At 54.0% G+C, this 27788-nt stretch overlaps 1 protein-coding gene and 1 long non-coding RNA gene across 10 annotated transcripts; one reads left to right on the forward strand and one right to left on the reverse strand.

Moving 5' to 3' along the window:
• The first annotated feature begins 88 nt into the window (after positions 1 to 88).
• Positions 89 to 21550, forward strand: LOC116937799 (uncharacterized). Of its 9 annotated transcripts, XR_012931149.1 has the most exons (11): positions 95 to 185; positions 2371 to 2438; positions 4090 to 4157; positions 5417 to 5481; positions 6351 to 9019; positions 9844 to 13745; positions 14615 to 17271; positions 18115 to 18182; positions 19582 to 19740; positions 20573 to 21494; positions 21536 to 21550. It is a non-coding gene; the product is annotated as an uncharacterized LOC116937799 (long non-coding RNA). The 9 variants fall into 9 exon arrangements; XR_012931148.1 differs by lacking the exon at positions 21536 to 21550 and having other exon boundaries at positions 89 to 185; positions 20573 to 20832; XR_012931152.1 differs by lacking the exon at positions 21536 to 21550 and having other exon boundaries at positions 89 to 185; positions 19582 to 19711; positions 20573 to 20832.
• On the reverse strand, positions 20805 to 27736 carry RPL27A (ribosomal protein L27a). The gene is made up of 5 exons (XM_032944910.2): positions 27622 to 27736; positions 25219 to 25282; positions 24614 to 24689; positions 22233 to 22407; positions 20805 to 21190 (listed from the first exon to the last, which is right to left on the reverse strand). Exons 1-5 carry the CDS (start codon positions 27622 to 27624, stop codon positions 21062 to 21064), a joined length of 447 nt encoding a protein of 148 aa, XP_032800801.1. The 5' UTR covers positions 27625 to 27736; the 3' UTR covers positions 20805 to 21061.
• Between the last annotated feature and the right edge of the window lie 52 nt (positions 27737 to 27788).

Below are 27788 nucleotides of genomic sequence, written 5' to 3' on the forward strand. Positions count from 1 at the left end.
AATCCGCGTTAATTATTCCCGCAGTCGAGTTTCGACTCTGGCTGCTTGCAAATTCGTTTTATTCTTACATCTTCCGGAAGACGTCTTCCGGAAAAGAGGTTCTTCCGGAAGATGCAAAAAAAAACACGAACCCCTTCCGTGACGTCATCTCCATTGGTGGTGATGGCGGCCTCCGCGTATGCGTGGTTAGTGGTGGTGGTGAGTGGTGGTGGTGGCGAGTGGTGGTGAGTGGTGGTGGTGGTGAGTGGCGATCTCTTCCTCCTCGTGGGATCGAGAAGTCTGTTTACACTCAGAGAGAGAGAGACTCCGCTTAGTCTGTGTGGGTTGTGAGAAAGTTCCAATGCCCGCGTTGAGGCCTAGTGGGTCAGGCTGCAGCACGTGTTGCGCGAATATTTAATTTTATTAAATTTTTTATACCAGCTAAACCACACGCGGTGGCTAGCACAAAGATCCCCCGTGTAGCCTGTAACAGACTGTAGGGGCAAGTGCTGTTAGTAGCGAGTAGCAGCAGCACCTATACACAGACAAAGATCCCCCGTGTAGCCTGTAACAGACTGTAGGGGCAAGTGCTGTTAGTAGCACCACGCCCGGCCGCCTTTGTCTTCCCAGTGGCGATGCTTACGACACACCGCGACACGAGGCCGAGTAGCCACGGTGGCTATGAGATGTTAACTACCTCGCCTGGTATACAGGAAGTCGTGGTTTCGATGCCGACCCTGACGATGCCTGTCATATATCTGGAGTCTGCGTGTGTCTCTCCCGTGAGATGTTAACTACCTCGCCTGGTCTACAGGAGGTCGTGGGTTCGATGCCGACCCTGACCATGCCTGTCACATATCTGAAGTCTGCGTGTGTCTCTCCCCGGTGAGATGTTAACTACCTCGCCTGGTATACAGGAGGTCGTGGGTTCGATGCCGACCCTGACGATGCCTATCACATATCTGGAGTCTGCGTGTGTCTCTCCCCCGTGAGATGTTAACTACCTCGCCTGGTGTACAGGAAGTCGTGGGTTCGATCCCGGTCCTGATGATGCCTGCTGCTGCTGTATATGTGGAGTCTGCGTGTGTCTCTCTGCGTCTTTCTCCCCGTGGTGGTCGCTGCATGGATTTTGTCTCCGGGTTCTCTCGGTTTTTCCACGCCACGTTTAGAATCAACGTCGCCACGCGTTTAGAGCTATTTGGCTGCTGCTATGAATATCCACGCGATGATGATGATATCACTCAGCTTAGCTTAGATGTTATCATCTGTGACAGCCAGGTCGGTTTTGAATGAGAACTACACGGCGCAGTGGGTCCTTGCCTGGTAACAATAAAAACAGGAGAGATGAGAGATGGGAGCTGCAGAGATTGGCGAGTGAGATGGGAGAGAGAGAGGGATGAGTGAGAGAGATCTGAGAGACTGGAGTGAGATGTATCCACGAGAGAGAGATGGGTGTCAGATGAGAGGGAGAGAGATGGGAGTGAGGGATGGGAGAGATAGAGACTGGAGTGAGATGTATCCACGACAGAGAGAGATGGGTGAGAGACTGGAGTGAGATGTATCCACGAGAGAGAGAGAGATGGGTGAGAGACTGGAGTGAGATGTATCCACGAGAGAGAGATGGGTGAGAGACTGGAGTGAGATGTATCCACGAGAGAGAGATGGGTGAGAGACTGGAGTGAGATGTATCCACGAGAGAGAGATGGGTGAGAGACTGGAGTGAGATGTATCCACGAGAGAGAGAGATGGGTGAGAGACTGGAGTGAGATGTATCCACGAGAGAGAGATGGGTGAGAGACTGGAGTGAGATGTATCCACGAGAGAGAGATGGGTGAGAGACTGGAGTGAGATCTATCCACGAGAGAGAGATGGGTGAGAGACTGGAGTGAGATGTATCCACGAGAGAGAGATGGGTGAGAGACTGGAGTGAGTTGTATCCACGAGAGATGGGTGAGAGACTGGAGTGAGATGTATCCACGAGAGAGATGAGAGGGACTGGAGTGAGATGTATCCACGAGAGAGAGAGATGGGTGAGAGACTGGAGTGAGATGTATCCACGAGAGAGAGAGATGGGTGAGAGACTGGAGTGAGATGTATCCACGAGAGAGAGATGGGTGAGAGACTGGAGTGAGATGTATCCACGAGAGAGAGTGATGGGAGAGCTCGGATTCGGTCGCCCGTGCAGGTTCGGTCCGTGCGGGTTTTAAACTCCGAGCCAGAGCAGCCTCCCTCGTGCAGAAGGGACGCGGCCCCCAGTGCCACGCTCCCTTTCGAACGGGGGGCACACGTGGGGAGACCTCGCTCACAGTGGGGGGCATCTCACAGCCAGTGTGGGGCACACTGCACTCACACACACTATTCTGTGTGTCTCTCTCGCTGTCTCTATTGCAGGAGGAGGGGGCATCCCTGAGGCCTGGTGAAGGCTTCAGCCTGAAGATGAAGCCAGGAGTGCAGAGTCGGTGAGGCCGCTTACACAGCCAGGAGGGGTTCACCATGGCCGGGTTGGGTTCACGATGGCCGGGTCGTAGACAATTTGCCGGCAGTGCCGAGGTGCTGAGTTCAAGCCCTGTTTCATTGGGTCTGTGAGGGTTCAACACTGCTATTGGTCTCTCACGTTTAGTAGAGACGGAGTGGTCTTGAGAGAGATGGGAGAGAGAGCGAGGCTGAGTTCAAGCCCTGTTTCATTGGGTCTGTGAGGGTTCAACACTGCTATTGGTCTCTCAGGTTTAGTAGAGACGGAGTGGTCTCGAGAGAGATGGGAGAGAGAGCGAGGCTGAGTTCAAGCCCTGTTTCATTGGGTCTGTGAGGGTTCAACACTGCTATTGGTCTCTCACGTTTAGTAGAGACGGAGTGGTCTTGAGAGAGATGGGAGAGAGAGCGAGGCTGAGTTCAAGCCCTGTTTCATTGGGTCTGTGAGGGTTCAACACTGCTATTGGTCTCTCACGTTTAGTAGAGACGGAGTGGTATCGACAGAGATGGGAGAGAGAGCGAGGCTGGAGAGGGACGTGAGAAGAGAGGGCGGCAGGAGTGAGAGACTGGAGAGATGGATTCAGAAGAGATGGGAGAGCAAAATGGGAGAGGGACATGGGAAAGAGATGAGAGAAATGAGAAAGAGAGAGATCTGAGAGACTGGAGTGAGATGTATCCACGAGAGAGATGGGTGAGAGGCTGGAGTGAGATGTATCCACGAGAGAGAGAGATGGGAGAGAGACTGGAGTGAGATGTATCCACGAGAGAGAGATGGGTGAGAGACTGGAGTGAGATGTATCCACGAGAGAGAGAGATGGGTGAGAGACTGGAGTGAGATGTATCCACGAGAGAGATGAGAGAGACTGGAGTGAGATGTATACACGAGAGAGAGATGGGTGAGAGACTGGAGTGAGATGTATCCACGAGAGAGATGAGAGAGACTGGAGTGAGATGTATCCACGAGAGAGAGATGGGTAAGAGACTGGAGTGAGATGTATCCACGAGAGAGAGAGAGAGAGAGATGGGTGAGAGACTGGAGTGAGATGTATCCACGAGAGAGAGAGAGAGATGGGTGAGAGACTGGAGTGAGATGTATCCACGAGAGAGAGATGGGTGAGAGACTGGAGTGAGATGTATCCACGAGAGATAGAGATGGGTGAGAGACTGGAGTGAGATGTATCCACGAGAGAGAGAGATGGGTGAGAGACTGGAGTGAGATGTATCCACGAGAGAGAGAGATGGGTGAGAGACTGGAGTGAGATGTATCCACGAGAGAGAGAGATGGGTGAGAGACTGGAGTGAGATGTATCCACGAGAGAGATGGGTGAGAGACTGGAGTGAGATGTATCCACGAGAGAGAGAGATGTGTGAGAGACTTGAGTGAGATGTATCCACGAGAGAGTGATGGGAGAGCTCGGATTTGGTCGCCCGTGCAGGTTCAGTCCGTGCGGGTTTTAAACTCTGAGCCAGAGCAGCCTCCCTCGTGCAGAAGGGACGCGGCTCCAGTGCCACGCTCCCTTTCGAACGGGGGGCACACGTGGGGAGACCTCGCTCACAGTGGGGGGCATCTCACAGCCAGTGTGGGGCACACTGCACTCACACACACTATTCTGTGTGTCTCTCTCGCTGTCTCTATTGCAGGAGGAGGGGGCATCCCTGAGGCCTGGTGAAGGCTTCAGCCTGAAGATGAAGCCAGGAGTGCAGAGTCGGTGAGGCCGCTTACACAGCCAGGAGGGGTTCACGATGGCCGGGTTGGGTTCACGATGGCCGGGTCGGTGACACTTTGCCGGCAATGCTGAGGTGCTGAGTTCAAGCCCTGCTTCATTGGGTCTGTGAGGGTTCAACACTGCTATTGGTCTCTCACGTTTAGTAGAGACGGAGTGGTCTCGAGAGAGATGGGAGAGAGAGCGAGGCTGAGTTCAAGCCCTGTTTCATTGGGTCTGTGAGGGTTCAACACTGCTATTGGTCTCTCACGTTTAGTAGAGACGGAGTGGTCTCGAGAGAGATGGGAGAGAGAGCGAGGTTGGAGAGGGACGGGAGAAGAGAGAGCGGCAGGAGTGAGAGACTGGAGAGATGGATTCAGAAAAGATGGGAGAGCAAAATGGGAGAGGGATATGGGAAAGAGATGAGAGAGATGAGAAAGAGAGAGATCTGAGAGACTGGAGTGAGATGTATCCACGAGAGAGAGAGATGGGTGAGAGACTGGAGTGAGATGTATCCACGAGAGAGAGATGGGCGAGAGACTGGAGTGAGATGTATCCACGAGACAGAGAGATGGGTGAGAGACTGGAGTGAGATGTATCCACGAGACAGAGAGATGGGAGAGAGACTGGAGTGAGATGTATCCACGAGACAGAGAGATGTGTGAGAGCTTGGAGTGAGATGTATCCACGAGAGAGAGAGATGGGTGAGAGACTGGAGTGAGCTGTTTCCACGAGAGAGAGAGATGGGAGAGAGACTGGAGTGAGATGTATCCACGAGACAGAGAGATGTGTGAGAGCTTGGAGTGAGATGTATCCACGAGAGAGAGAGATGGGTGAGAGACTGGAGTGAGATGTATCCACGAGAGATGGGTGAGAGACTGGAGTGAGATGTATCCACGAGAGAGAGATGTGTGAGAGACTGGAGTGAGATGTATCCACGAGAGAGAGAGAAGGGAGAGACTGGAGTGAGATGTATCCACAAGAGATAGATGGGTGAGAGACTGGAGTGAGATGTATCCACGAGAGTGATGGGAGAGCTCGGATTTGGTCGCCCGTGCAGGTTCGGTCCGTGCGGGTTTTAAACTCCGAGCTAGAGCAGCCTCCCTCGTGCAGAAGGGACGCGGCCCCCAGTGCCACGCTCCCTTTCGAACGGGGGGCACACGTGGGGAGACCTCGCTCACAGTGGGGGGCATCTCACAGCCAGTGTGGGGCACACTGCACTCACACACACTATTCTGTGTGTCTCTCTGTCTCTATTGCAGGAGGAGGGGGCATCCCTGAGGCCTGGTGAAGGCTTCAGCCTGAAGATGAAGCCAGGAGTGCAGAGTCGGTGAGGCCGCTTACACAGCCAGGAGGGGTTCACGATGGCCGGGTCGGTGACACTTTGCCGGCAATGCCGAGGTGCTGAGTTCAAGCCCTGTTTCATTGGGTCTGTGAGGGTTCAACACTGCTATTGGTCTCTCACGTTTAGTAGAGACGGAGTGGTATCGAGAGAGATGGGAGAGAGCGAGGCTGAGTTCAAGCCCTGTTTCATTGGGTCTGTGAGGGTTCAACACTGCTATTGGTCTCTCACGTTTAGTAGAGACGGAGTGGTCTCGAGAGAGATGGGAGAGAGAGCGAGGCTGGAGAGGGACGGGAGAAGAGAGAGCAGCAGGAGTGAGAGACTGGAGAGATGGATTCAGAAGAGATGGGAGAGCAAAATGGGAGAGGGATAAGGGAAAGAGATGAGAGAGACGAGAGGGAGAGAGATCTGAGAGACTGGAGTGAGATGTATTCACGAGAGAGAGAGATGGGTGAGAGACTGGAGTGAGATGTATCCACGAGAGCGAGAGATGGGTGAGAGACTGGAGTGAGATTTATCCACGAGAGAGAGATGTGTGAGAGACTGGAGTGAGATGTATCCACGAGAGAGAGAGAGATGGGTGAGAGACTGGAGTGAGATGTATCCACGAGAGAGAGAGATGGGAGAGCTCGGATTTGGTCGCCCGTGCAGGTTCGGTCCGTGCGGGTTTTAAACTCCGAGCCAGAGCAGCCTCCCTCGTGCAGAAGGGACGCGGCCCCCAGTGCCACGCTCCCTTTCGAACGGGGGGCACACGTAGGGAGACCTCTCTCACAGTGGGGGGCATCTCACAGCCAGTGTGGGGCACACTTCACTCACACACACTATTCTGTGTGTCTGTCTCGCTGTCTCTATTGCAGGAGGAGGGGGCATCCCTGAGGCCTGGTGAAGGCTTCAGCCTGAAGATGAAGCCAGGAGTGCAGAGTCGGTGAGGCCGCTTACACAGCCAGGAGGGGTTCACGATGGCCGGGTTGGGTTCACGATGGCCGGGTCGGTGACACTTTGCCGGCAATGCCGAGGTGCTGAGTTCAAGCCCTGTTTCATTGGGTCTGTGAGGGTTCAACACTGCTATTGGTCTCTCACGTTTAGTAGAGACGGAGTGGTATCGACAGAGATGGGAGTGAGAGCGAGGCTGGAGAGGGACGGGAGAAGAGAGAGCAGCAGGAGTGAGAGACTGGAGAGATGGATTCAGAAGAGATGGGAGAGCAAAATGGGAGAGGGATAAGGGAAAGAGATGAGAGAGATGAGAGGGAGAGAGATCTGAGAGACTGGAGTGAGATGTATCCACGAGAGAGATGGGTGAGAGACTGGAGTGAGATGTATCCACGAGAGAGAGAGAGATGGGTGAGAGATGTATCCACAAGAGAGAGAGATGGGTGAGAGACTGGAGTGAGATTTATCCACGAGAGAGAGATGGGTGAGAGACTGGAGATGTATCCACGAGAGAGATGAGAGAGACTGGAGTGAGATGTATCCACGAGAGAGAGATGGATAAGAGACTGGAGTGAGATGTATCCACGAGAGAGATGGGTGGGAGACTGGAGTGAGATTTATCCACGAGAGAGAGATCTGAGAGACTGGAGTGAGATGTATCCACGAGAGATGGGTGAGAGACTGGAGTGAGATGTATCCACGAGAGAGAGAGATCTGAGAGACTGGAGTGAGATGTATCCACGAGAGAGAGAGATGGGTGAGAGACTGGAGTGAGATGTATCCACGAGAGAGAGATGGGTGAGAGACTGGAGTGAGATGTATCCACGAGAGAGAGAGATGGGTCAGAGACTGGAGTGAGATGTATCCACGAGAGAGAGAGATGGGTCAGAGACTGGAGTGAGATGTATCCACGAGAGAGAGAGATGGGTGAGAGACTGGAGTGAGATGTATCCACGAGAGTGATGGGAGAGCTCGGATTTGGTCGCCCGTGCAGGTTCGGTCCGTGCGGGTTTTAAACTCCGAGCCAGAGCAGCCTCCCTCGTGCAGAAGGGACGCGGCTCCCAGTGCCACGCTCCCTTTCGAACGGGGGGCACACGTGGGGAGACCTCGCTCACAGTGGGGGGCATCTCACAGCCAGTGTGGGGCACACTGCACTCACACACACTATTCTGTGTGTCTCTCTCGCTGTCTCTATTGCAGGAGGAGGGGGCATCCCTGAGGCCTGGTGAAGGCTTCAGCCTGAAGATGAAGCCAGGAGTGCAGAGTCGGTGAGGCCGCTTACACAGCCAGGAGGGGTTCACGATGGCCGGGTTGGGTTCACGATGGCCGGGTCGGTGACACTTTGCCGGCAATGCTGAGGTGCTGAGTTCAAGCCCTGCTTCATTGGGTCTGTGAGGGTTCAACACTGCTATTGGTCTCTCACGTTTAGTAGAGACGGAGTGGTCTCGAGAGAGATGGGAGAGAGAGCGAGGCTGAGTTCAAGCCCTGTTTCATTGGGTCTGTGAGGGTTCAACACTGCTATTGGTCTCTCACGTTTAGTAGAGACGGAGTGGTCTCGAGAGAGATGGGAGAGAGAGCGAGGTTGGAGAGGGACGGGAGAAGAGAGAGCGGCAGGAGTGAGAGACTGGAGAGATGGATTCAGAAAAGATGGGAGAGCAAAATGGGAGAGGGATATGGGAAAGAGATGAGAGAGATGAGAAAGAGAGAGATCTGAGAGACTGGAGTGAGATGTATCCACGAGAGAGAGAGATGGGTGAGAGACTGGAGTGAGATGTATCCACGAGAGAGAGATGGGCGAGAGACTGGAGTGAGATGTATCCACGAGACAGAGAGATGGGTGAGAGACTGGAGTGAGATGTATCCACGAGACAGAGAGATGGGAGAGAGACTGGAGTGAGATGTATCCACGAGACAGAGAGATGTGTGAGAGCTTGGAGTGAGATGTATCCACGAGAGAGAGAGATGGGTGAGAGACTGGAGTGAGCTGTTTCCACGAGAGAGAGAGATGGGAGAGAGACTGGAGTGAGATGTATCCACGAGACAGAGAGATGTGTGAGAGCTTGGAGTGAGATGTATCCACGAGAGAGAGAGATGGGTGAGAGACTGGAGTGAGATGTATCCACGAGAGATGGGTGAGAGACTGGAGTGAGATGTATCCACGAGAGAGAGATGTGTGAGAGACTGGAGTGAGATGTATCCACGAGAGAGAGAGAAGGGAGAGACTGGAGTGAGATGTATCCACAAGAGAGAGATGGGTGAGAGACTGGAGTGAGATGTATCCACGAGAGTGATGGGAGAGCTCGGATTTGGTCGCCCGTGCAGGTTCAGTCCGTGCGGGTTTTAAACTCCGAGCTAGAGCAGCCTCCCTCGTGCAGAAGGGACGCGGCCCCCAGTGCCACGCTCCCTTTCGAACGGGGGGCACACGTGGGGAGACCTCGCTCACAGTGGGGGGCATCTCACAGCCAGTGTGGGGCACACTGCACTCACACACACTATTCTGTGTGTCTCTCTCGCTGTCTCTATTGCAGGAGGAGGGGGCATCCCTGAGGCCTGGTGAAGGCTTCAGCCTGAAGATGAAGCCAGGAGTGCAGAGTCGGTGAGGCCGCTTACACAGCCAGGAGGGGTTCACGATGGCCGGGTCGGTGACACTTTGCCGGCAATGCCGAGGTGCTGAGTTCAAGCCCTGTTTCATTGGGTCTGTGAGGGTTCAACACTGCTATTGGTCTCTCACGTTTAGTAGAGACGGAGTGGTATCGAGAGAGATGGGAGAGAGCGAGGCTGAGTTCAAGCCCTGTTTCATTGGGTCTGTGAGGGTTCAACACTGCTATTGGTCTCTCACGTTTAGTAGAGACGGAGTGGTCTCGAGAGAGATGGGAGAGAGAGCGAGGCTGGAGAGGGACGGGAGAAGAGAGAGCAGCAGGAGTGAGAGACTGGAGAGATGGATTCAGAAGAGATGGGAGAGCAAAATGGGAGAGGGATAAGGGAAAGAGATGAGAGAGACGAGAGGGAGAGTGATCTGAGAGACTGGAGTGAGATGTATCCACGAGAGAGAGAGATGGGTCAGAGACTGGAGTGAGATGTATCCACGAGAGAGAGATGGGCGAGAGACTGGAGTGAGATGTATCCACGAGACAGAGAGATGGGTGAGAGACTGGAGTGAGATGTATCCACGAGAGAGAGAGATGGGAGAGCTCGGATTTGGTCGCCCGTGCAGGTTCGGTCCGTGCGGGTTTTAAACTCCGAGCCAGAGCAGCCTCCCTCGTGCAGAAGGGACGCGGCCCCCAGTGCCACGCTCCCTTTCGAACGGGGGGCACACGTAGGGAGACCTCTCTCACAGTGGGGGGCATCTCACAGCCAGTGTGGGGCACACTGCACTCACACACACTATTCTGTGTGTCTGTCTCGCTGTCTCTATTGCAGGAGGAGGGGGCATCCCTGAGGCCTGGTGAAGGCTTCAGCCTGAAGATGAAGCCAGGAGTGCAGAGTCGGTGAGGCCGCTTACACAGCCAGGAGGGGTTCACGATGGCCGGGTTGGGTTCACGATGGCCGGGTCGGTGACACTTTGCCGGCAATGCCGAGGTGCTGAGTTCAAGCCCTGTTTCATTGGGTCTGTGAGGGTTCAACACTGCTATTGGTCTCTCACTTTTAGTAGAGACGGAGTGGTATCGACAGAGATGGGAGTGAGAGCGAGGCTGGAGAGGGACGGGAGAAGAGAGAGCAGCAGGAGTGAGAGACTGGAGAGATGGATTCAGAAGAGATGGGAGAGCAAAATGGGAGAGGGATAAGGGAAAGAGATGAGAGAGATGAGAGGGAGAGAGATCTGAGAGACTGGAGTGAGATGTATCCACGAGAGAGATGGGTGAGAGACTGGAGTGAGATGTATCCACGAGAGAGAGAGATGGGTGAGAGATGTATCCACGAGAGAGAGAGATGGGTGAGAGACTGGAGTGAGATTTATCCACGAGAGAGAGATGGGTGAGAGACTGGAGATGTATCCACGAGAGAGACTGGAGTGAGATGTATCCACGAGAGAGAGATGGATAAGAGACTGGAGTGAGATGTATCCACGAGAGAGATGGGTGAGAGACTGGAGTGAGATGTATCCACGAGAGAGAGAGATCTGAGAGACTGGAGTGAGATGTATCCACGAGAGAGAGAGATGGGTGAGAGACTGGAGTGAGATGTATCCACGAGAGATGGGTGAGAGACTGGAGTGAGATGTATCCACGAGAGAGAGAGATCTGAGAGACTGGAGTGAGATGTATCCACGAGAGAGAGAGATGGGTGAGAGACTGGAGTGAGATGTATCCACGAGAGAGAGATGGGTGAGAGACTGGAGTGAGATGTATCCACGAGAGAGAGAGATGGGTCAGAGACTGGAGTGAGATGTATCCACGAGAGAGAGAGATGGGTGAGAGACTGGAGTGAGATGTATCCACGAGAGAGAGAGATGGGTGAGAGACTGGAGTGAGATGTATCCACGAGAGTGATGGGAGAGCTCGGATTTGGTCGCCCGTGCAGGTTCGGTCCGTGCGGGTTTTAAACTCCGAGCCAGAGCAGCCTCCCTCGTGCAGAAGGGACGCGGCCCCCAGTGCCACGCTCCCTTTCGAACGGGGGGCACACGTGGGGAGACCTCGCTCACAGTGGGGGGCATCTCACAGCCAGTGTGGGGCACACTGCACTCACACACACTATTCTGTGTGTCTCTCTCGCTGTCTCTATTGCAGGAGGAGGGGGCATCCCTGAGGCCTGGTGAAGGCTTCAGCCTGAAGATGAAGCCAGGAGTGCAGAGTCGGTGAGGCCGCTTACACAGCCAGGAGGGGTTCACGATGGCCGGGTTGGGTTCACGATGGCCGGGTCGGTGACACTTTGCCGGCAATGCTGAGGTGCTGAGTTCAAGCCCTGCTTCATTGGGTCTGTGAGGGTTCAACACTGCTATTGGTCTCTCACGTTTAGTAGAGACGGAGTGGTCTCGAGAGAGATGGGAGAGAGAGCGAGGCTGAGTTCAAGCCCTGTTTCATTGGGTCTGTGAGGGTTCAACACTGCTATTGGTCTCTCACGTTTAGTAGAGACGGAGTGGTCTCGAGAGAGATGGGAGAGAGAGCGAGGTTGGAGAGGGACGGGAGAAGAGAGAGCGGCAGGAGTGAGAGACTGGAGAGATGGATTCAGAAAAGATGGGAGAGCAAAATGGGAGAGGGATATGGGAAAGAGATGAGAGAGATGAGAAAGAGAGAGATCTGAGAGACTGGAGTGAGATGTATCCACGAGAGAGAGAGATGGGTGAGAGACTGGAGTGAGATGTATCCACGAGAGAGAGATGGGCGAGAGACTGGAGTGAGATGTATCCACGAGACAGAGAGATGGGTGAGAGACTGGAGTGAGATGTATCCACGAGACAGAGAGATGGGAGAGAGACTGGAGTGAGATGTATCCACGAGACAGAGAGATGTGTGAGAGCTTGGAGTGAGATGTATCCACGAGAGAGAGAGATGGGTGAGAGACTGGAGTGAGATGTATCCACGAGAGATGGGTGAGAGACTGGAGTGAGATGTATCCACGAGAGAGAGATGTGTGAGAGACTGGAGTGAGATGTATCCACGAGAGAGAGAGAAGGGAGAGACTGGAGTGAGATGTATCCACAAGAGAGAGATGGGTGAGAGACTGGAGTGAGATGTATCCACGAGAGTGATGGGAGAGCTCGGATTTGGTCGCCCGTGCAGGTTCAGTCCGTGCGGGTTTTAAACTCCGAGCTAGAGCAGCCTCCCTCGTGCAGAAGGGACGCGGCCCCCAGTGCCACGCTCCCTTTCGAACGGGGGGCACACGTGGGGAGACCTCGCTCACAGTGGGGGGCATCTCACAGCCAGTGTGGGGCACACTGCACTCACACACACTATTCTGTGTGTCTCTCTCGCTGTCTCTATTGCAGGAGGAGGGGGCATCCCTGAGGCCTGGTGAAGGCTTCAGCCTGAAGATGAAGCCAGGAGTGCAGAGTCGGTGAGGCCGCTTACACAGCCAGGAGGGGTTCACGATGGCCGGGTTGGGTTCACGATGGCCGGGTCGGTGACACTTTGCCGGCAATGCTGAGGTGCTGAGTTCAAGCCCTGCTTCATTGGGTCTGTGAGGGTTCAACACTGCTATTGGTCTCTCACGTTTAGTAGAGACGGAGTGGTCTCGAGAGAGATGGGAGAGAGAGCGAGGCTGAGTTCAAGCCCTGTTTCATTGGGTCTGTGAGGGTTCAACACTGCTATTGGTCTCTCACGTTTAGTAGAGACGGAGTGGTCTCGAGAGAGATGGGAGAGAGAGCGAGGTTGGAGAGGGACGGGAGAAGAGAGAGCGGCAGGAGTGAGAGACTGGAGAGATGGATTCAGAAAAGATGGGAGAGCAAAATGGGAGAGGGATATGGGAAAGAGATGAGAGAGATGAGAAAGAGAGAGATCTGAGAGACTGGAGTGAGATGTATCCACGAGAGAGAGAGATGGGTGAGAGACTGGAGTGAGATGTATCCACGAGAGAGAGATGGGCGAGAGACTGGAGTGAGATGTATCCACGAGACAGAGAGATGGGTGAGAGACTGGAGTGAGATGTATCCACGAGACAGAGAGATGGGAGAGAGACTGGAGTGAGATGTATCCACGAGACAGAGAGATGTGTGAGAGCTTGGAGTGAGATGTATCCACGAGAGAGAGAGATGGGTGAGAGACTGGAGTGAGCTGTTTCCACGAGAGAGAGAGATGGGAGAGAGACTGGAGTGAGATGTATCCACGAGACAGAGAGATGTGTGAGAGCTTGGAGTGAGATGTATCCACGAGAGAGAGAGATGGGTGAGAGACTGGAGTGAGATGTATCCACGAGAGATGGGTGAGAGACTGGAGTGAGATGTATCCACGAGAGAGAGATGTGTGAGAGACTGGAGTGAGATGTATCCACGAGAGAGAGAGAAGGGAGAGACTGGAGTGAGATGTATCCACAAGAGAGAGATGGGTGAGAGACTGGAGTGAGATGTATCCACGAGAGTGATGGGAGAGCTCGGATTTGGTGGCCCGTGCAGGTTCAGTCCGTGCGGGTTTTAAACTCCGAGCTAGAGCAGCCTCCCTCGTGCAGAAGGGACGCGGCCCCCAGTGCCACGCTCCCTTTCGAACGGGGGGCACACGTGGGGAGACCTCGCTCACAGTGGGGGGCATCTCACAGCCAGTGTGGGGCACACTGCACTCACACACACTATTCTGTGTGTCTCTCTCGCTGTCTCTATTGCAGGAGGAGGGGGCATCCCTGAGGCCTGGTGAAGGCTTCAGCCTGAAGATGAAGCCAGGAGTGCAGAGTCGGTGAGGCCGCTTACACAGCCAGGAGGGGTTCACGATGGCCGGGTCGGTGACACTTTGCCGGCAATGCCGAGGTGCTGAGTTCAAGCCCTGTTTCATTGGGTCTGTGAGGGTTCAACACTGCTATTGGTCTCTCACGTTTAGTAGAGACGGAGTGGTATCGAGAGAGATGGGAGAGAGCGAGGCTGAGTTCAAGCCCTGTTTCATTGGGTCTGTGAGGGTTCAACACTGCTATTGGTCTCTCACGTTTAGTAGAGACGGAGTGGTCTCGAGAGAGATGGGAGAGAGAGCGAGGCTGGAGAGGGACGGGAGAAGAGAGAGCAGCAGGAGTGAGAGACTGGAGAGATGGATTCAGAAGAGATGGGAGAGCAAAATGGGAGAGGGATAAGGGAAAGAGATGAGAGAGACGAGAGGGAGAGTGATCTGAGAGACTGGAGTGAGATGTATCCACGAGAGAGAGAGATGGGTGAGAGACTGGAGTGAGATGTATCCACGAGAGAGAGAGATGGGTGAGAGACTGGAGTGAGATTTATCCACGAGAGAGAGATGTGTGAGAGACTGGAGTGAGATGTATCCACGAGAGAGAGAGAGATGGGTGAGAGACTGGAGTGAGATGTATCCACGAGAGAGAGAGATGGGAGAGCTCGGATTTGGTCGCCCGTGCAGGTTCGGTCCGTGCGGGTTTTAAACTCCGAGCCAGAGCAGCCTCTCTCGTGCAGAAGGGACGCGGCCCCCAGTGCCACGCTCCCTTTCGAACGGGGGGCACACGTAGGGAGACCTCTCTCACAGTGGGGGGCATCTCACAGCCAGTGTGGGGCACACTGCACTCACACACACTATTCTGTGTGTCTGTCTCGCTGTCTCTATTGCAGGAGGAGGGGGCATCCCTGAGGCCTGGTGAAGGCTTCAGCCTGAAGATGAAGCCAGGAGTGCAGAGTCGGTGAGGCCGCTTACACAGCCAGGAGGGGTTCACGATGGCCGGGTTGGGTTCACGATGGCCGGGTCGGTGACACTTTGCCGGCAATGCTGAGGTGCTGAGTTCAAGCCCTGTTTCATTGGGTCTGTGAGGGTTCAACACTGCTATTGGTCTCTCACTTTTAGTAGAGACGGAGTGGTATCGACAGAGATGGGAGTGAGAGCGAGGCTGGAGAGGGACGGGAGAAGAGAGAGCAGCAGGAGTGAGAGACTGGAGAGATGGATTCAGAAGAGATGGGAGAGCAAAATGGGAGAGGGATAAGGGAAAGAGATGAGAGAGATGAGAGGGAGAGAGATCTGAGAGACTAGAGTGAGATGTATCCACGAGAGAGATGGGTGAGAGACTGGAGTGAGATGTATCCACGAGAGAGAGAGATGGGTGAGAGATGTATCCACGAGAGAGAGATGGGTGAGAGACTGGAGTGAGATTTATCCACGAGAGAGAGATGGGTGAGAGACTGGAGATGTATCCACGAGAGAGACTGGAGTGAGATGTATCCACGAGAGAGAGATGGATAAGAGACTGGAGTGAGATGTATCCACGAGAGAGATGGGTGAGAGACTGGAGTGAGATGTATCCACGAGAGAGAGAGATCTGAGAGACTGGAGTGAGATGTATCCACGAGAGAGAGAGATGGGTGAGAGACTGGAGTGAGATGTATCCACGAGAGATGGGTGAGAGACTGGAGTGAGATGTATCCACGAGAGAGAGAGATCTGAGAGACTGGAGTGAGATGTATCCACGAGAGAGAGAGATGGGTGAGAGACTGGAGTGAGATGTATCCACGAGAGAGAGATGGGTGAGAGACTGGAGTGAGATGTATCCACGAGAGAGAGAGATGGGTCAGAGACTGGAGTGAGATGTATCCACGAGAGAGAGAGATGGGTGAGAGACTGGAGTGAGATGTATCCACGAGAGAGAGAGATGGGTGAGAGACTGGAGTGAGATGTATCCACGAGAGTGATGGGAGAGCTCGGATTTGGTCGCCCGTGCAGGTTCGGTCCGTGCGGGTTTTAAACTCCGAGCCAGAGCAGCCTCCCTCGTGCAGAAGGGACGCGGCCCCCAGTGCCACGCTCCCTTTCGAACGGGGGGCACACGTGGGGAGACCTCGCTCACAGTGGGGGGCATCTCACAGCCAGTGTGGGGCACACTGCACTCACACACACTATTCTGTGTGTCTCTCTCGCTGTCTCTATTGCAGGAGGAGGGGGCATCCCTGAGGCCTGGTGAAGGCTTCAGCCTGAAGATGAAGCCAGGAGTGCAGAGTCGGTGAGGCCGCTTACACAGCCAGGAGGGGTTCACGATGGCCGGGTTGGGTTCACGATGGCCGGGTCGGTGACACTTTGCCGGCAATGCTGAGGTGCTGAGTTCAAGCCCTGCTTCATTGGGTCTGTGAGGGTTCAACACTGCTATTGGTCTCTCACGTTTAGTAGAGACGGAGTGGTCTCGAGAGAGATGGGAGAGAGAGCGAGGCTGAGTTCAAGCCCTGTTTCATTGGGTCTGTGAGGGTTCAACACTGCTATTGGTCTCTCACGTTTAGTAGAGACGGAGTGGTCTCGAGAGAGATGGGAGAGAGAGCGAGGTTGGAGAGGGACGGGAGAAGAGAGAGCGGCAGGAGTGAGAGACTGGAGAGATGGATTCAGAAAAGATGGGAGAGCAAAATGGGAGAGGGATATGGGAAAGAGATGAGAGAGATGAGAAAGAGAGAGATCTGAGAGACTGGAGTGAGATGTATCCACGAGAGAGAGAGATGGGTGAGAGACTGGAGTGAGATGTATCCACGAGAGAGAGATGGGCGAGAGACTGGAGTGAGATGTATCCACGAGACAGAGAGATGGGTGAGAGACTGGAGTGAGATGTATCCACGAGACAGAGAGATGGGAGAGAGACTGGAGTGAGATGTATCCACGAGACAGAGAGATGTGTGAGAGCTTGGAGTGAGATGTATCCACGAGAGAGAGAGAGATGGGTGAGAGACTGGAGTGAGATGTATCCACGAGAGATGGGTGAGAGACTGGAGTGAGATGTATCCACGAGAGAGAGATGTGTGAGAGGCTGGAGTGAGATGTATCCACGAGAGAGAGAGAAGGGAGAGACTGGAGTGAGATGTATCCACAAGAGAGAGATGGGTGAGAGACTGGAGTGAGATGTATCCACGAGAGTGATGGGAGAGCTCGGATTTGGTCGCCCGTGCAGGTTCAGTCCGTGCGGGTTTTAAACTCCGAGCTAGAGCAGCCTCCCTCGTGCAGAAGGGACGCGGCCCCCAGTGCCACGCTCCCTTTCGAACGGGGGGCACACGTGGGGAGACCTCGCTCACAGTGGGGGGCATCTCACAGCCAGTGTGGGGCACACTGCACTCACACACACTATTCTGTGTCTCTGTCTCTATTGCAGGAGGAGGGGGCATCCCTGAGGCCTGGTGAAGGCTTCAGCCTGAAGATGAAGCCAGGAGTGCAGAGTCGGTGAGGCCGCTTACACAGCCAGGAGGGGTTCACGATGGCCGGGTTGGGTTCACGATGGCCGGGTCGGTGACACTTTGCCGGCAATGCCGAGGTGCTGAGTTCAAGCCCTGTTTCATTGGGTCTGTGAGGGTTCAACACTGCTATTGGTCTCTCACGTTTAGTAGAGACGGAGTGGTATCGAGAGAGATGGGAGAGAGCGAGGCTGAGTTCAAGCCCTGTTTCATTGGGTCTGTGAGGGTTCAACACTGCTATTGGTCTCTCACGTTTAGTAGAGACGGAGTGGTCTCGAGAGAGATGGGAGAGAGAGCGAGGCTGGAGAGGGACGGGAGAAGAGAGAGCAGCAGGAGTGAGAGACTGGAGAGATGGATTCAGAAGAGATGGGAGAGCAAAATGGGAGAGGGATAAGGGAAAGAGATGAGAGAGACGAGAGGGAGAGAGATCTGAGAGACTGGAGTGAGATGTATCCACGAGAGAGAGAGATGGGTGAGAGACTGGAGTGAGATGTATCCACGAGAGAGAGAGATGGGTGAGAGACTGGAGTGAGATTTATCCACGAGAGAGAGATGTGTGAGAGACTGGAGTGAGATGTATCCACGAGAGAGAGAGAGAGAGATGGGTGAGAGACTGGAGTGAGATGTATCCACGAGAGAGAGATGGGTGAGAGACTGGAGTGAGATGTATCCACGAGAGAGAGAGATGGGAGAGCTCGGATTTGGTCGCCCGTGCAGGTTCGGTCCGTGCGGGTTTTAAACTCCGAGCCAGAGCAGCCTCCCTCGTGCAGAAGGGACGCGGCCCCCAGTGCCACGCTCCCTTTCGAACGGGGGGCACACGTGGGGAGACCTCGCTCACAGTGGGGGGCATCTCACAGCCAGTGGGGGGCACACTGCACTCACACACACTATTCTGTGTGTCTCTCTCGCTGTCTCTATTGCAGGAGGAGGGGGCATCCCTGAGGCCTGGTGAAGGCTTCAGCCTGAAGATGAAGCCAGGAGTGCAGAGTCGGTGAGGCCGCTTACACAGCCAGGAGGGGTTCACGATGGCCGGGTTGGGTTCACGATGGCCGGGTCGGTGACACTTTGCCGGCAGGGCTGAGGTGCTGAGTTCAAGCCCTGTTTCATTGGGTCTGTGAGGGTTCAACACTGCTATTGGTCTCTCACGTTTAGTAGAGATGGAGTGGTATCGAGAGAGATGGGAGAGAGAGCGAGGCTGGAGAGGGACGGGAGAAGAGAGAGCGGCAGGAGTGAGAGACTGGAGAGAGACTGGATAGATGGATTCAGAAGAGATGGGAGAGCAAAATGGGAGAGACGAGAGATGGGAGAGGGATATGGGAAAGAGATGAGAGAGATGAGAAAGAGGAAGATGGGAGAGAGATGGGTGAGAGACTGGAGTGAGATGTATCCACGAGAGAGAGATCTGAGAGACTGGAGTGAGATGGGAGAGACTGGAGTGAGATGTATCCACGAGAGAGAGAGATGGGAGAGAGACTGGAGTGAGATGTATGCACGAGAGAGAGATGGGGGAGAGACTGGAGTGAGATGTATCCACGGGAGAGAGAGATGGGTGAGAGACTGGAGTGAGATGTATCCACGAGAGATGGGTGAGAGACTGGAGTGAGATGTATCCACGAGAGATGGGTGAGAGACTGGAGTAAGATGTATCCACGAGAGAGAGAAGTGAGAGACTGGAGTGAGATGTATCCACAAGAGATGGGTGAGAGACTGGAGTGAGATGTATCCACGAGAGAGATGGGTGAGAGACTGGAGTGAGATGTATCCACGAGAGAGATGGGTGAGAGACTGGAGTGAGATGTATCCACGAGAGAGAGAGATGGGTGAGAGACTGGAGTGAGACGTATCCACGAGAGAGATGGGTGAGAGACTGGAGTGAGATGTATCCACGAGAAAGTGATGGGAGAGAGACTGGAGTGAGATGTATCCACGAGAGAGATGGGTGAGAGACTGGAGTGAGATGTATCCACGAGAGAGAGAGATGGGTGAGAGACTGGAGTGAGATGTATCCACGAGAGAGAGAGATGGGTGAGAGACTGGAGTGAGATGTATCCACGAGAGAGAGAGATGGGTGAGAGACTGGACTGAGATGTATCCACGAGAGAGAGAGAGAGATGGGTGAGAGACTGGAGTGAGATGTATCCACGAGAGAGAGTGATGGGAGAGCTCGGATTTGGTCGCCCGTGCAGGTTCGGTCCGTGCGGGTTTTAAACTCCGAGCCAGAGCAGCCTCCCTCGTGCAGAAGGGACGCGGCCCCCAGTGCCACGCTCCCTTTCGAACGGGGGGCACACGTGGGGAGACCTCGCTCAGTGGGGGGCATCTCACAGTCAGTGTGGGGCACACTTCACTCACACACACTATTCTGTGTGTCTCTCTCACTGTCTCTATTGCAGGAGGAGGGGGCATCCCTGAGGCCTGGTGAAGGCTTCAGCCTGAAGATGAAGCCAGGAGTGCAGAGTCAGTGGGGCCGCTTACACAGCCAGGAGGGGTTCACGATGGCCGGGTTGGGTTCACGATGGCCGGGTCGGTGACACTTTGCCGGCAATGCCGAGGTGCTGAGTTCAAGCCCTGTTTCATTGGGTCTGTGAGGGTTCAACACTGCTATTGGTCTCTCACGTTTAGTAGAGACGGAGTGGTATCGAGAGAGATGGGAGAGAGAGCGAGGCTGAGTTCAAGCCCTGTTTCATTGGGTCTGAGGGTTCAACACTGCTATTGGTCTCTCACGTTTAGTAGAGACGGAATGGTATCAAGAGAGATGGGAGAGAGAGCGAGACTGGAGAGGGACGGGAGAAGAGAGGGCGGCAGGAGTGAGGGACTGGAGAGACTGGAGAGATGGATTCAGAAGAGATGGGAGAGCAAAATGGGAGAGGTACATGGGAAAGAGATGAGAGAGATCAGAAAGAGGGAGATGGGAGACAGATCTGAGAGACTGGAGTGAGATGTATCCACGAGAGAGAGATGGGTGAGAGACTGGAGTGAGATGTATCCACGTGAGAGTTAGAGATGGGAGAGACTGGAGTGAGATGTATCCACGAGAGAGAGATGGGTGAGAGACTGGAGTGAGATGTATCCACGAGAGAGAGTGATGGGAGAGCTCGGATTTGGTCGCCCGTGCAGGTTCGGTCCGTGCGGGTTTTAAACTCCGAGCCAGAGCAGCCTCTCTCGTGCAGAAGGGACGCGGCCCCCAGTGCCACGCTCCCTTTCGAACGGGGGGCACACGTGGGGAGACCTCGCTCACAGTGGGGGGCATCTCACAGCCAGTGTGGGGCACACTTCACTCACACACACTATTCTGTCTCACTGGTTGGGGGGACATGCAGGGTAGATGTGTAGCTGGACACAGAGGGCCCATACAAGGGTTCATTGCTGCGTCTGTGTGTACAGATCCCAGTTCACTGGAGGAGCGATCAGCCCACTGAGTTCTGAAGAGTTGGGGGGGAGGGGGAACGTGAGGTGACCCCAAACCTCCCTCAACTACAGTGGAAGAAACCAACTGGAGGAAGGGGGGTGGGGTGGGCTGTACTAACTGGTGGCTCCAGTGGATGAAAGGGAGCTCAAGAAATTCAATATGAAATCCCTGGGAGGGGGGGAGGAGCAAAGCCACTGCACACTCCAATAAAGCAACTGGGCGTTTTTATTCAGAACCTTGTGTGAGCACTCCTGTGTTTGTGTGGTGCCGTTTGCACAAGTGTGTGTGTGTTTACACACCTACATGTGAGTGTGAGTACACTGCATAGGTGTGTAAAGCTGTATGTATGGGTGTGTACACGGTCCGTGGGACATTGCATGTATGGGTGTACACCCAAATGTGTGTACGGCTGTGTGAGTGCAACCGCTCCGTGTACACGTGCTGTGTGCGTACACGGCGAGCGTCTAGGCCACCAGCACGCAGGCTCCCCCCACTGCACGGATCTTCTGCTCTGCGCGGTGGCTGAAGAACTTTGCCTTCACGATCACCGGCTGCTTGGGCAGACGGCCCTTGCCCAGCACCTTGTAGTAGCCCTGGGGTGGTACACACAGGTCACACACACACAGGTCACACACAGGTCACACACAGGTCTCACGTTACACACAGGTTACACACATTACACACACAGGTTACACACATTACACACACAGGTTACACACAGGTCACACACACAGGTCTTACACGTTACACACACAGGTTACACACAGGTCTCACGTTACACAGACAGGTCACACACAGGCCACACACACAGCTACCCACGTTACACACACAGCTACCCACGTTACACACACAGGTTACCCACGTTACACACACAGGTTACCCACGTTACACACACAGGTTACCCACGTTACACACAGCTACCAACGTTACACACACAGCTACCCACGTTACACACACAGCTACCCACGTTACACACAGCTACCCACGTTACACACACAGCTACCCACGTTACACACACAGCTACCCACGTTACACACACAGCTACCCACGTTACACACAGCTACCCAAGGGAGTGCACTCTGGTGGGGTGGTCAGCACTTTGAGCGTTTCCGGCCAGCTGTGTCTCTGCCCCATGTCGACATCTCCCCTATCTCCCCTCTGTCTCCCTCCCCCGTCTCTCTCCCATCTCTCTCCCCCGTCTCTCCCCCGTCTCTCTCCCATCTCTCTCCCCCGTCTCTCTCCCATCTCTCTCGCCCGTCTCTCTGCTGTCTCTCCCGTCTCTCCCCCCTGTCTCTCTCCCCCGTGTCTCTCCCCCGTGTCTCTCCCCCGTGTCTCTCCCCCGTGTCTCTCCCCCGTGTCTCTCCCCCGTGTCTCTCCCCCGTGTCTCTCTCCCCCGTCTCTCTCCCATCTCTCTCGCCCGTCTCTCTCGCCCGTCTCTCTCCCCCGTCTCTCTCCCCTGTCTCTCTGGTGTTCCCCGCCCCATCCGTGTCTCCCCCCTCCCCACGTGTCTCCCCCCCCACCCCCTCATCCGTGTCTCCCCCACCCCGCGTTTCCCTCCCCAACGTCCCCCTTCACCCCCGTGTCTGCTGCCCCGTACCCCCCCCCCTCTCCCGCACGCGTGCGTGCGTCTCTCACGGCTCTGACGACGTCGATGACGGGCGCGGTGCCCTCCGGCAGCTTGGCGCTTGCAGCCCGCGTCTGCTCGCTCACCAGCGTCCACAGGCGGTCCACGTTGAGCGTGGGGCAGTGCAGCTGGTTGCGCTTGAGGTGGTAGCGGCGCATGCCCACCTTGCCGAAGTAGCCGGGGTGGCTGAGGGCACGCGCACGACACAAAACCGCTGGTTTTACGAAACGCGTGTGCATATACACACGTACACGGGGCGCTTCAAAAACGTGTCAACACTTACACGGGACTATCCTTTTTAAATGGGGGAAAAAAAAATCGGATAATACTGCACTGTTAACACGACGGCAAATGCAACGTTAATGGCTTCAAAAAGTCAAACGGCCTCCCACTTGTTCGCCATTCGTTGTCAAAGCGCGGCCCGGAATCTTCTATTGTTGCAAATTCTCAGCGTTATAAATTGTTTGAAGCGCCCTTGCGCGTATATATATAAACGACGCCCCGCCGTTCACCGCTAAGCGTTGCGGTGACCTCACCACGGCGCTTGTGCCAGGCTAGGTGCAACTTTTGAGGCCACGTCAATGCCCGCTGCTGGCAGGGAGACGAGGCCACGGGACGGACCAACGTGCCGTGGGTTAACTGCTGTGCCAGGCTAGGTGCAGGACGAGGTTACGGCACAGTCCCAGGCAAATGGCGGAGCCAGGATTTTCAGGTGGGGTGGGGTAACCCTTCCAGCAATGAGGGGACTTGTCCCTTGCTTGTTACTCGACGCGTGTGCGGCGATGACGCAGCCATCGATCGAGGGGTCGAGTTCGAACCGCGTTGTTAGTGATCATCGCCACCGCCCTCGCTGAAGGTGTCAATGCCTTCAGGGAAGTCGCGGACTCTGTAGGCGCCACTGGGCACAATTATTCTGCGAGTCGCTTGTAACAGCTTTGCCGTGCACTTATTGGCAATTATGGACTCGCACTATTGTCCTATCATCTCGTAGAGTCCCTGGCACGTAAAAACATTCTACAAAGTGGCCAGTGGAGGGGGGTCGCAAAATGCCGATTTATTACTAATAGACCCCAATGATCCGATCGAAATTAGGAATTTCGATCGGATCATTGGGGGGGCACGTGCCAACTCACCCCCCCCCACTGGCTCTGCCAGTGGTCCCAGGTGCCATGGGTTGACTGCCGTGCCAGGCTAGGTGCAGGAGGATGTCAAGGGGACAGACCCAGCAGGTGCCATGGGTTGACTGAGATGACGGTTAGATGCATCAGCTGTGCCCCCTACTGTGACAACTAAGCGCACAAAGATAAATATCCCCCCCCCCGTGTAGCCTTAAACTGTTGTGGCAAGTGCTGTTAGCCACGAATAGCAGCACCTATGAAGGGCCGGCACCGTGGCACACGAAGGGGTGGGTGGCCAGGACCACGCCCGGCCGCCTCCGTCTCCCCCGAGTGGCGATGTTCACTACACAAACCATTACACCAGGTACTCATTTAAGGCCGAGCCGCCGTGGTGATGAGATGTTGACTCCCTCGCCTGGCCTACAGGAGGTCGTGGGTTCGATCCCGACCCTGACGCCTGCTGCTGCTGTATATTTGGAGTTTGCGGTGTCTCTCTCTCCCCGTGGTCGCGTGGATTTTTCTCCAAGGTCCTCCGGTTTTCCCCTCCACATTTAGAATCAAAGTCATGCGTTTACAGCCTGCTATATAAATTTCCACGCGTTGATGATATCAGCCACTTGGTTCAGCTATCATGTGATGGGCAGGTCGCTTCTGAAAAAGAGCTACGTTGTATGGATCTGAGTTTCTACGAGTATGGGTCTCTTGTATGGATATCTGTGGGTCTCTATGAATATGGGTCTATAAGTATGGGTCTCTGTGAGTCTCTATGGGTCTCTGAGTATGGATATCTGTGGGTCTCTCTGAATATGGGTCTCTGTGAGTCTCTGTGGGTCTCTGAGTATGGATATCTGTGGGTCTCTATGAATATGGGTCTATAAGTATGGGTCACTGTGAGTCTCTGTGGGTCTCTGAGTATGGGTCTCTGTGGGTCTCTTGAGTATGGATCTCTGTGGGTCTCTATGATTATGGGTCTCTATGAGTATGGATCTATGTGGGTTTTTTTTATGAGTATGGGTCTCTGTGGGTCTCTATGATTATGGGTCTCTATGAGTATGGATCTCTGTGGGTCTCTATGATTATGGGTCTCTATGAGTATGGATCTATGTGGGTTTTTTTTATGAGTATGTGTATTTTTGGGCTTGGTCTTAAAAAGAGCCACACAGTTCAGTGGGGCCTTACCTGTTTAAAATAGAGTTTACACGCACGCTAACATAACGGTGGCGATGCCCATTTCAGGTCAAGGGGAGCTAGCGGAGGGATGGGGGGGCACTCACTATTTGTCGAAGTTGATCCTGTGGTGGTGCTGACCGCCGGCGTTACCGCGCCCACCAGGGTGCTTGCGGTGCTTGCCTGAGCACAGCGGGGGAAGGGGGACGCACCGTTATACACACAGACACACAAATACATATACCCCATTACACACAAGATACTTACACACGTACATTTTCCCCGTTACACACAGATACGCACACAGACGTATACAACAGACTGTTGGGGAAAGTGCTGTTAGCGAGCACCTATGAAGGCCGGCACGGCACACGAGGGGGTGGGTGGCCAGCACCACGCCCGACCGCCTTTGTCTCCCCAGTGACGATGTTTACACACCCCATCAGGTACTCATTTGAGGCCGAGTCGACCTAGGGGAGGCCCAGGACCGGTACAGATAATCGACGTCGGTGTTGGCCGCGAGCAGGAATCGATAGATACATACGCACACTGATACATTCCCACACACTGATACGCATAGATGCATCCACACTGGCACACACACTGATACATTCCCACACACTGATATATACAGATGCATCCACACTGGCACACACACCGATACATGCAGATACGTGCGTAGTGTTACGATGCACGACGGCCCAACTCTCACCTATCCGGCCGTGGCCATGGCTCACATGACCTCTCAGCTTCCTCGTCTTCTTGAGTCGTGCAGTCTGAGAGGACGAACGGCAAACAACGGTCATCATCACCCTGCTAGACTCAACATTGCACCACTCAACACTACCACCCAGATCTTTTCTAGATTTGAAGCTTTCGTGACTGCAAAGATCCTACGAATAGAACCAAAGAGTATACTACCACCCAGACTCAACACTGCCCATTGACTCAACACTACCACCCATAGACTCACACTGCCCATACTCAATACTGCCCAGTCTCACTGCCCATAGGACTCAACATTACCACCCAGACTCAACACTTACCATAGGTTTCGATTTAAAGCTTTCGTGACTGCAAGGATTAATCTTCTTTGGTTCTTTCGGTAAAGTCACGAAGAATGAGAATAAAACAATAAATTGATAAAATAAAATAACAATTCTCACGACGTTTCGGCCAGAACACAAGCGGCCTTCATCGTCTGTTGAATGATCTTAAGGTTGTGTGGATCATTCAACAGACGATGAAGGCCGCTTGTGTTGTGGCCGAAACGTCGTGAGAATTTTATTGTGTTATTTTATTTTATCAATTTATTATTGTATTCTCATTCTACGTGACTTTACCGAAAGAACCAAAGAAGACTTACCATATGCTCAACACTGCACCATACTCGCATAGCCAATAGACTCAACAGAGCCCCATACTCAATACTGCCTATAGACTCACACCGTCCACAGCCTCACGCTGCCCATAGGCCGACATTGACTTTGTAATCTTACTGATCCCAGGTCACTCTTGCCAATGAGGCTATCCGGGGAACGAGTTCTCTCTTCGTTACACACAATAAACTTAAAGCATCAACATTTGAATGTTACAAAAAAAATATACCATTACGACTCAAAAACACACACTGAAATTTACACAGACAAAACAAGGTTAAACTTAGAAGATAAGAAAAAACGAATCTTCATCCATCAGTTGATAGATCACGGTGATGATTATTACAGAGACCAGATATAGCCACGTGGATTAAGTGGACAAGCAGTGTAGAGACATCAACACAATGATCTTTATCCAGCAGTGGTTAGACCACGATGGTGATTATGGAGGAACACGTGAATTGGAGCACATAGGGTAAAGACATCACCAAATTGATCTTTGTCCAGCAGTGGAGAACCATGATGGTGGTTACATTGAAGACCACGTGGATAATAGAACACACACTGGGGTAGAGACACCGCCACACTGATTTTCATCCACCAGTGGATACACCAAGATGTTTATTTTACCAGGTAAGGCTCACCGAGCTATGTAGCTCATTTTCAGAAGCGACCCGACCATCACAAATGATAGCAGTGAAATACTCCAAAACGCATGCTTCTAAATGTGCAGGGGAAAAACCGGAGAGACACGCAAACTCCAAATATACAGCAGGCGCCAGGGTCGGGATCGAGCCCACGACCTCCTGTGTGCCTCGCGAGGCAGTTAACATCTCACCACCGTGGCACCCGCAATGGTCACGATTACACGGAGGGAAAACGTAGATTGGAGAACACACGCAGGGTAGAGACATCATCACGACCACATTGATCTTCATCCAGCAGTGGATACATCATTATTACACAGAGGAACACGTGGATTGGAGGACACACGCAGGGTAGATGAAGTTCAATGATGTTGATGTGTCTACCCCGCGCGTGTTCTCCAATCACCGTGTTGTGTTATCACCATCATGATCTATCCACTGCTGGATAGAGATCAATGTGGTCGTGATGGTGTCTCTACCCCGCGCGTGGTCTCCAATCCCCGTGTTGTGTAATCACCATCATGATCCATCCACTGCTGGATAGAGCTCCATGATGTTGATATCGCCAGCAGTGGATAGACCACGAGTCCCACAAGAGTTTCATCAAAGTCCCACGTGGCTATACAATGTTTGTGCGTAAAGTAGGGTCATCGCGCGAAACGTCGGCCATTATATATTTTCTCCCTCTTAAGGCAAGCCCGCACGGGTGTTCATTGGCCTAACGGAGCGCGTCGGGTTGTGCTGTTGTACGCGGACCGCCTCCGACGGAGACATTCGCCCAAGCAGAATTGGTTTCGTGATAAAAGTTTAAACTTTCTCTGGGGATCACGGCGGCGACACCACCCCAACGTTAGTGAATGGGCGCCTAGCCTACCTAGGCCTAGGCTCACACACCCCCCACCCACCTCACACACAACACACCCATCACCGCCAAGGCAACTTAAACCCGAGCTTTTCTCCGATCGGAGGCGAGGGACATCGCGCTCTGGCGCGACGCCCGCAACGAAGCCGACATTCGCGAGCGCCGCTCGACACGGATGGCCGCGGATGGCCGCGGATTCGCGGGGCCGGAGCCGTCAGCGATCTTACCATGGCGGAGGAGGTCGAGGAGAAGGAGCGATCACGTGACGAGAAACGGCGGAAGTGGGCGTGGCGAGAGGGGGCGGGGGACGGAAAAGGACAATGGCGGGAAGGAGCGGGGGGGGGGAGGATGACTTCCGGTGGGTTTCGACTCTCGGGGAAAGGAATCGGGAGGG

Source organism: Petromyzon marinus, chromosome 80, assembly GCF_048934315.1.
Source record: "Petromyzon marinus isolate PM22_M1 ecotype Great Lakes invasive population chromosome 80, UKy_Petmar_22M1.pri1.0, whole genome shotgun sequence".
NCBI classification, from domain to species: Eukaryota; Metazoa; Chordata; class Hyperoartia; order Petromyzontiformes; family Petromyzontidae; genus Petromyzon; species Petromyzon marinus.

Excerpts from the sequence above, each read along its gene's own strand:
- RPL27A (XM_032944910.2), bottom strand. Across the intron at positions 24,690-25,218 it reads CCATGGCCACGGCCGGATAG|GCAAGCACCGCAAGCACCCT; the intron begins GTGAGAGTTGGG and ends CGCTGTGCTCAG. Across the intron at positions 22,408-24,613 it reads AGGATCAACTTCGACAAATA|CCACCCCGGCTACTTCGGCA; the intron begins GTGAGTGCCCCC and ends GCGTGCCCTCAG.